Source organism: Nicotiana attenuata, unplaced genomic scaffold (genome assembly GCF_001879085.1).
Source record: "Nicotiana attenuata strain UT unplaced genomic scaffold, NIATTr2, whole genome shotgun sequence".
NCBI lineage: Eukaryota > Viridiplantae > Streptophyta > Magnoliopsida > Solanales > Solanaceae > Nicotiana > Nicotiana attenuata.
In genome coordinates this window covers 39,541-48,985 of record NW_017671800.1, presented here as the reverse complement: position 1 = coordinate 48,985, position 9,445 = coordinate 39,541, and the positions used below count along the sequence as shown (strand labels likewise).

The 9,445-nt window shown below is 35.1% G+C and overlaps 1 protein-coding gene across 4 annotated transcripts; it reads right to left on the bottom strand.

Annotated features, from left to right (window-relative positions):
* Positions 1-215: 215 nt before the first annotated feature.
* Positions 216-7,225, bottom strand: LOC109210309 (PI-PLC X domain-containing protein At5g67130-like). Of its 4 annotated transcripts, XR_002065526.1 has the most exons (11): positions 6,904-7,225; positions 6,639-6,725; positions 6,432-6,554; positions 6,160-6,297; positions 3,595-3,693; positions 2,994-3,297; positions 2,648-2,871; positions 2,465-2,551; positions 2,189-2,346; positions 1,884-2,027; positions 1,359-1,812 (listed from the first exon to the last, which is right to left on the bottom strand). XR_002065526.1 is itself a non-coding variant. In XM_019373713.1 (10 exons), exons 1-9 carry the CDS (start codon positions 6,907-6,909, stop codon positions 2,185-2,187), a joined length of 1,230 nt encoding a protein of 409 aa, XP_019229258.1. In that variant the 5' UTR covers positions 6,910-7,224; the 3' UTR covers positions 216-232. The 4 variants fall into 4 exon arrangements, 3 of the variants coding, with proteins under 3 accessions (XP_019229258.1, XP_019229255.1, XP_019229257.1); XM_019373713.1 differs by lacking the exons at positions 1,359-1,812; positions 1,884-2,027 and adding an exon at positions 216-232 and having other exon boundaries at positions 2,185-2,346; positions 6,904-7,224; XM_019373710.1 differs by having other exon boundaries at positions 1,359-2,027.
* Positions 7,226-9,445: the final 2,220 nt, after the last annotated feature.

Sequence of the window (9,445 nt, the reverse complement as noted above, 5' to 3'; positions counted from 1 at the left end):
TCTGCCTTCGCGTCTAGAAGCGGACTTTGACGCGGATGCAGCTTTTGAAATTCTTCCATTTCGCGAAGCGCTCCGTGCCTTTGCTTCACTTCGCTGTTTTGTGCCTTAATTTTTCTCCTTTTTCGCGTCCGAATTCGTGCCACGCACGAGAGTAGACGAGCTCCCACTCCTTTAATTTCTTCTTTTTGTGTCGAATTGTCATCTTTTGATCATTTATCATCCAAACTCGTTCCTACACATAAGAAACACATAATGAGTATATTTCACTTCGAAAATCATGTAATCTCCCGCGACACACACAAGAATTAATATGCAAATATACTCAAAAATATGCACTTTTCATCATTTATCAACTAGCATTTCATGATAGAGGTTAAGAGGAGCACGAATCGTTTTCTTTAGGACAATGCTCTTGGCTCATTTTTCGTTGGGTCGTATGTCTTATTTGGATGGGCGTGGTTCTACAATTATTGGCCTGATCCAAGATCTTGAGCCCAATTCTCCGAATTTAAGACCTTTAACGTGCAAATTTAGATGAATACTGACGGACAAGTTACATATTTAGCCGGTCGTCCAAAAATAACTACATCTGCTCGCTAAATATATAAAAAAATTATATGTACAATAATTGCACAAGATTATATGTATATTATGCTTGATCCACATATTATATATCCACAAATTATTATAAATTTAAACGGTTGAGTGAGCGACTATTTTGCTTAATTCTTCAAGATAAAAAACCCTTGATAGAATAATTTCAAACACATCGTATACGGATTTTCACTAGCATACTCTAATTTTTGAGAGTGACGTTTAGCCCATAAGTGCCAGACGTTTACTTGCTGGTTGAAGAGTAACTGACTAAGTGCCTTTTTTTTTGGGTCTTCAATTTCCATTTTGTTGTTGAGTAAAGAACTTCCATTACTTCAAAAATTGTTTTCTTTTCCATTGAAATACCTAACAAAGACATGGGCCAACTTTGAAAACTCTTTTTTTCTGCCAAATCTGGATTAAATCTAGTAAATTCTCAAAAATGGGCATCAATGTGTGGGATAGGTTGCTTTTATTTCCCCATCTTAAGCACCCTTCTTATCTGGTCCTGATGTCTTACAGAAATCAGGTATCTTCAAATTCCAGAAGATGTTACTTGCACGGACCTTTAAAAAGGAGTATTTTCGGAACCTACACTCAAAAACTATTTGGTCTTCACGTGACAAGATTCCTGGTATTTTTCTCATTTTTTCCAAAATATGTGAAGTTCAAACTAACCATCTAGAAATAGAGGGTCTTTACAAGTCAAGTGTTCTTTCAAAATTGGAAAAACATATGATCGACATTAGCCGCTGGATGCCATAGATTTGGAATAAATTGGACTGATTGGTATAAAATAACAACACATCCCATGACTTCGGGACCAGTTTGACAGTTTATTTTATGAAAAGGATGGATAAGATTTTCGACATTGAAATGGCTATTCATATTTAAGTTTTAATCTTATTCTCTCTGCAACTTATGCTAGGCTTGATGATCTGATAGGAGATGATATTAATCTATCTGCGTATGATGTCCTAATATATACATCATTTCAATAGGACAACGTTGTATAAGGACATATTGTCTGCAGTAGACAAGTGAACAGCAAAATCTCATCCTATAACATTGCTTTTCTTGACGTCAAATCAAGCCCTATCTTATATGGTTTAATTGAGTTGTCAAATTGGTCCCCAGCGTATGCAAAAGGTTGTGATTAGACTCCCATTCTACCTCTCGTTCTTATTTGGTCCCCAGTGTAGAATCATTTTCGATGTCCTGCATTTTCGCAATGACAAATCGAAACAAACTGAAGCACCAGTCAGTTAAAAGTAGAGAATTTCACCAACCTGTTCTATTCATGTCCAAATACCCATGGCATAAGCTAAACTAACTTCACGTTAACACTTGACATCCGCCGCCTTACCACAGGAAAGATACAAAGTATAGTGACGACTGATCACACACCATCCAAACTCCTTAGCTCCAATTTTCTACACGCCGAAAGAAGTCAAAATGTTACTGCTACCTAATTTGTCTGATTGTTATCATAATGACCTACTACAAATAACGACATATGCTTGCAGTAAAATCTAATCCATACTACTTGGTGAAACAAATTTGAACTTGGATAGGCTGTTTGGTACTCACTTACAACAAGAAAAAAGACATTAATGCTGTCCCCAACAACCATTGCAGCTTTGGTTGGCAATTGATATTTGAAAAGCTCGTTTCATTTTTAGCTGCAGCAGCTGGTGTTATTGGAGAAATGCTTGGTTCAGGCAGCTCACATATCCCATAAGTCATGTGCTCCTGCAAATTGAATTAACGACTTGGATCACAAAGTTCCATATTTTGAATCCTAAAATTACTATCAATGGCTTCAAAGTGTACTAGGGGAAACGAAGATAGTTTAATAGGTCATTTAAACCTTGCAAGAGGCAATGTTTGTACATCCGCAGACTAAATGTCCATTTGCCACGTCTACAGCTTCAGGGGCTCCACCTCCATCACTTCTCTGCAAAGTCCACGTTCAGTGAAGTTAGCAGAAGAGAGGAATAAAGGCTTATTACAACTAAATTCACAGATTAGTCAGTTCAAACAACAAGCATACCTTGTAAAAATCAACAGAAATGAAGTTAGGCCACCTCTTACCAGCAGCTTCATGGCATGTGTTCATCATGTCAATAAGTGGGGCTGAATTATGCTTGCAAGCTTGAGCAAAATCTGGGGCATCAGGAAAGTAGTTCATAAGGACTAAGGACTTAGTCTTATTGTCCATAGCAGATGATTCTGCGCGATTTGGACAAGAACCAGGTTTCATGCCACCATTTCCATCTGCAAATCCAATGCACTTTTACTTGATTATGTTTTTCATTTTTTTCCCCCAAAGAATTTAGTAGAAAAGATAAGAAAAAGAGCTCGCATTTGTTTTAAAGATAAGTTAAAAATGAACTCACATTGGTTTTCTACCAAGTATCTCCACTCATAAGCAATGCCTTCTGAAGGTTCTTTGGCAGACTTAGATGTGAAGACAACCAATCGCTGATTGCGCTGGACCATATCATCTACAGTTGGCCATTCTCCACCATTTTTAGGCATCCTAGAAACTGGAAACCAGAATTTTCTAAGCCCAGCCGCATCAAACACCTTTGTTAGGCCATTGGGAGATCTAACATAGTCCTCAATTATGACTGTAACAATATCAGAAGGGTTTGCTTCAAGAAACACTCCTATCTCCCTCAAGACATTGATTGCAGGTTGCTGACAGAAAATTTCCACATCAGCTTCGAAAGCAAACAACTTTAACTGATAAGAAGCTAGAATTTTGCAGATCAATGAGAAGATAAACAATTCTTCTCCAATTTCCATCAAAACTTTCATGAATATTACTGAAATTACATGTAAAAGAGGGAGAAATAAGTTATATCCACTTTTCCACAAAGCTTCCAAGGACGAGAATGGCTTTTATGCCAAAGGTAGGAACAACTTCATACCCGTAAACGTGCCAAACGTATGGAAGTTATTTAGTGATACATCAACTGGTTCATGAGAACTTACAAAAGCTGTATAGTTGTAGCATTTCCCTCCATATGAGTGACATAGCCAGATGTCATTGTTGAAGTCATACATATCAAGCATTAAACCTCTAACACCATTCTGTGCCAATTCATGTGAAAAGAAGCTTATCAGCAGCCACATATACAATTTGAAAACCCGTCAGAGCTAGCAGTTCATGTCTTCTAAATCACAAATTTCAAACATTTTAATAGAGAAGCACATAGTAGGAAAAAGTAGATATTGCAGACACTAGTGTTTTACATTTTCTCTGCGACAGCCAATTTCACCAAAATGTCATGACACTTTTGACACGTTTAGCGTTTATATGAGTCATCAAACACTAAGAATCAAATTAAGTCAAAAACAAATGGACTGAAGCAGAAAGAATCAAGTCAAGTCAATATTTAAGTGTTGGAGAAATGTAGGATTGGCAGTCTTTGTTCGATCCCTAGATATTAGCACCAATTCAACTTCAAAGTAAAGTGTATTTTGAGAACAATGGTAATAGGTAAGTGCTGAGAGCTTAAATGTTAAAATTGTGGTACCCACTACGGGTATGAATAGGTGAAGATTATATTCAAAAAAATTCAAATGTTCATAGTTCTACGTTACTTTGTATGTAAAAATCCTATTGCCTTATTTGTATTTATATATATATTTGTAGGTATAATGATTCTTTTCTATTTATCTATCTGCACTTAGCGACAGTTTTAGGAAAAAACACAAAGGCGAGGATGAAATTTTAATACTATGCAGGTATAGGGGAAGATAAGGATTGATATTTTAGTTTCCACCGTGTGCATAGTCTAATGATCTAAGCGCTTACGTCGGCATTCTTATGATCTAAGCGCTTACGCCGGCAGGGCATTCAAATGCCTATAAAAAAGGTCAGCATTTTCATTTGTAGATCATCCCCCAACTTCTTCTTTCTCTTCAATTAATAAAGAGTTATTCTTTGTGTGGTCGTGGAGTAGGCAAAAATTGCCGAACCACATAAATCTTGTCTTGTCTTATCTTGTGCAATTTATTGTTTTTCTCTTTTAAATATTTTTTCCTTTCTATTAGCCTGACACGCTTCCCAACAACTGGTATCAGAGCACAAATAATGTATTTCTGGTAGAAAAGTACGGTATTGGTACAGGCACTATTGACATAATTTATTTATTTTTTTGTGAAAAATGGCATCAAAAGAAAGGAAAGTTAAGATTGACAAGTTCAATGGAAAAGATTTTGGATTCTGGAAAATGCAGACTTCTTTTATAGGCATTTGAATACCCTGCCGACGTAAGCGCTTAGATCATAAGAATGTTGACGTAAATGCTTAGATTATAAGAATGCAGACATAAGTGCTTAGATCATAAGAATGCTGATCTAAGCGCTTACGTCGGCATTCTTATGATCTAAGCGCTTACATCGGTATGCCTATAAAAGGGGTCTGCACTTTCATTTGCAGATCATCCCCTCAACTTCTTCTTTCTCTTCAATAAAGAGTTATTCTTTGTGTGGCTGTGGAGTAGGTAAAAATTGCCGAACCAAATAAATCTTGTTTGTCTTGTACAATTTATTGCTTTTCTCTTCTAAATATTTTTCTGTTTCTATTAGCCTCACACGCTTCCCAACACATAGGTAGGTGAACTTAATATCCTATTTATACCCTACCTTCATCCTTTGATGAATTGTTTTGAATATCGAACTAGGGACTAACCGACTAAGGGTGTTCTGCACAATATTTATGAGCCAACAAAACCTAGTTGATAGCTCTGCTAGAGAAAAAGAAGTCCGGCCAGGACTCAGAAGCTAAAAGAACCTTATCTTTATTCAATTAATGATGTTGTCTGCTTAAGAAAGCAAGCAGTCACAACCCACCTACTTTACCTTAAAGAGAACCTCACCCATTATCAGCAAATAAAGCTTTCCAACGCATTCTTAACCAAATCGCAGAAGAAAACAAATGAGTAGTAACTCACAAGTTCTTTAATATAATGAAGTGGGCCAAAAAATACTTTAATTATTAGTTTAATCCTTGCAAAACAAAACGGTAGCATTGGGCCAAAAACTACTTTAATTATTAGCAACAGCCACTAATAGTAACTCACAAATTCAGATAAGTAGTATATGTAGAGAGAAAAGTAATCTCTCTCCTCTGTGACATTCCTTCAAATCTGACATTTTTCTAGCCCATGCCTAACGTTGCATAATATAATGAAGTCCACGTACCAAATTGCATAGCAACACAAAAATCAATAAGAGGCAGCAACAGCTAACAACTCATACAAGGCTGACTCTCTCAACTTTGGAACTTAGCCATGTGCCACGCAGAGACATAAATTAATTACAAAATAATAAAAGCAATAAGAATAATAATACCTCAAGAACTTTGATATATAGAAAAATAAACAATTCCCAATGCAATTAACAATTATCTCATAGTTGATTCAAAGGACAGTTTCTCCCAGCATATTTACTAACATAATTTGTCCGAATGCTGTTCAACATCCATCTCTTTTTTTCTCCCTTTTTTTTGTAGGGTTGAAGGAAGCGGTAGGGTTTAGTTAGTAAACTTACATTTAGCTGTTCGGTTATGGAGTCCTGCTGGTTCAGTGGAGCTAATATTACACTTCCTGTCCCGGACTTCGTTTTCAGTTTGGCAAAAGAATTGTGCGTTGTCAACCATGAGTACCGATTAAACGGCAATCCTTTCACCTACAATTTTATTCAATCTTTTACAATGAAAATTCAAAATAACATTCAATAATCATTTATATAGAAATTCCAGTGATACATCAATAGACAGTACAGGTAACTCTTCGAAAATCATAATCTGTTTGAAAAAATACCTTAGAAAGAGGATTGACAGGCTGAATTCGAGTACAACGGGGACGGACATTGGCATTTGCGATGCAAGTCTCGCAATGTAGCCCTGAATCACAGTTGCCATTGGCGATGCAGCTCTGTCCTTGCTGTTACCGGAAGTATAAATCATAAACACGATCGAGAAATTAAGCAAAAAGACGTAGATAAAAAAGGCATTGGCGTTTGCTTACCTTGAGAGCTTCGGAACAAGCAAAGAGAAGAGTAACCGCAAGGAACAGAGTAGCTGGAAAATTAAAATTGATGGTGAAATTGATGATCTGCGAGGCCAAAATGCGTAAAAACTAGGGTTCAGAATCACATACAGATGAAGTAAAAAATCACAAATCACATGCCTATTGCGCTCTCTAGTCTTTGTCTCTCTTACACACACACACACACACACAAACACAACAACACAAATATGGTGGTATAGGTGTTGATTTGCTAGTACAAGACCTTCATCAATGGCGTTGGTTGAAGAAACAGTTGGCCGTTTTGAGTTTGCTTGAAAAAGATATGAGAGGAGAGCGGAGGAGGGAAAAGTTGCGTGACTCAACTCTCAAGGAAAGAGAAGAGTTGAAGTTACTGCGCTGTATGGGGGACCTCTGTATTTGTGTTTAGATGATGCCGCGCCAACGCCTTCATATCTTTGCGGTTATTCTGTTTTTATCCTTTTTCTTTTTCAAATTTTCATTTCTGTTATTCTTTCCACATCAAAATGGTTCTTTTTTCTTATTTTTTAAATAAAGCATGTGAACATATCTGCAGTAGGTAAAATGTGTACAGAACACATTCTTTTCCTTTTGAACTATTTTTTTATAGCATGATCGTCATAATTGATTTATAGTGTGGGGAATATAGAAGACTCGGAGCTCGTCATAGGAAAAAACATATAGAAGGATGACTTTTAAAATTTTCCAGTCATAAAAATTGAGCGATGAAACTAATAGGAGTGCCTTTTTTTTTTATTTGGTTTAAACTTTAAACAAATAAACATGAGCCCACGGCGAAACCAGTTAGTTTGACAAGGAGATTCAAAAAAATTCGAACATGCTATTTAAAACAGCCTTTGCCACCCCACTATAATGAAAACTTCCCCTTATATCAAGGATATTCAAAAGTTTATATAAATATAAAAGAAAATTATTTTTGCCTTATTATTCCGAGGAATAGGATTCAATTGAAACCCGGCCCAATTCATTGTGGTTTCACTTAGGGATGTACAAACCGAATTGAAAAACTGCACCAAACCGAAAAGTCAAATCAAACCGATTAAAAGACTCGACTAGGTTTGGTTTGACTTGGTTTGGTATAGAGTAAACAAAACTCGAACCAAACCGACATATAAATATATAATTTTTATAGGGAAAAGGGCCAACTATATCCCTCTACTTTCGGATATTGTCTATATTTAACCTCCGCTATACTATTCGCCCAAATTTATCCCTACTGTCATACTATCCGGCCAAATTACCCTTACCATCAGCAAACTTTTAAAAATTACCTCTCAGTCCGTCAGGTAACCCAGAATCTCCCAAATTATTTTAATTAAATCACTTCTTCTTCTTCTTCTTGTTCCACTATTTTTGAAATATTTGGCAATTTACACGTTTTTTTAATTGAAACAAAAAATAAGAGAAAGAAATATTAAAATAATACAACGGTTATTAAATAAAGTATAGTAAATTGAAGAATCTAAATTAGGTAGCTTGTCTAAATTCCAAAAGTATTTACAACATCCCAACTTTAATGAATTTGCTGCACCAAAGGTATGGAGACTTTGCAAGTATTAGTGATAGAAGTTAAAGTTCCTTGGAGAATTTACACTATCGGATTCAACTTTGCTTTAATTAAATGCCTACGCATTGTACACTTTTAAGTTAGTCGATCGAACTCTATACTAACCAGACAATAACAAAATATATTCGAATATACATGTACATACACGGTGATCATTTGTATATAATACACAATAAATAGACCCATTGAATTCTACGGTGTGTATATTATTGAAAAATAAATAAAATTTTAAACCAATTCCAAACACATTATCACAAGAAAAGAAGTGGGCATTAGCAATTTAAAAATCCATGAATAATATGTATAGTCTAGTACCTTTAGCATTCACATAAATAGTAATTTCTTAAAATAGTGGATTAAGATAAGAATAAGTGACTTAATTAAAATAATTTGGGAGATTCTGGGTCACCTGACGGATTGAGGGGTAATTATTAAAAGTTTGCTGATGGTAGGGATAAATTTGGCCGGATAGTATAACGGAGGTTAAATATAGACAATATCCGAAAATAGAGGGATATATTTGGCCCTTTTCCCGATATAAACTTTTAAGAATTTTCATAGAATTTTCTTTAAGAAATATCTAGAAATATTTGTGATTCTCTTATGAGATGTAATATTTAGTTAAATATGAAGTGTTCTATGTCTATTAACTTTAAATAATAGGTTGTATGATCACTTTCTTATCAAGTGTCATTGAAATGCGTCAATCTCTTTATTCTTCCATATTCATATGTCAAAATATATTAAATTCTTATATCTTTTTCGAATTAGAAATGATATTTCGACAATTTAAAATTAAATAGAACATATCATTATATAAGTGTCATATTAATTTTTATGTTTAATTATTAAATTCAGTTAACCTTGAAAGTGTACATCAAAGAAAAATTATTGTCAGATGACTAAAAAATAACAATCATATGTTGTTAAGAAAATTCTCCTATAAGAATATGTTAATAGTTATATGTTTGTCAATTATTTTAATTTTTACTAAATATATATCTACTTTACAAAAATTTAACAAAATAAGATTGAAATAATATTCATGTATGGGTCAAAATCTGACCATCAGATGGTTATCTTTAAAAGGAACGGTAAGAGGTCGACCAAGCCATGGTCGTGCCCACGAGGCGTAATGGCGATGAGTATCTCGGCTACTGCTGAGATCAGGCCATCAGAAGGCTTACACGGCAGACGT

What these genes read in the sequence shown, in the direction of transcription:
- LOC109210309 (XM_019373710.1), bottom strand. An exon ending in GCTACAACTATACAGCTTTT is followed by an intron (nt 3,298 to 3,594) that starts GTAAGTTCTCAT and finishes ATTTTCTGTCAG; the next exon opens with CAACCTGCAATCAATGTCTT. An exon ending in ATACTTGGTAGAAAACCAAT is followed by an intron (nt 2,872 to 2,993) that starts GTGAGTTCATTT and finishes TTGGATTTGCAG; the next exon opens with ATGGAAATGGTGGCATGAAA.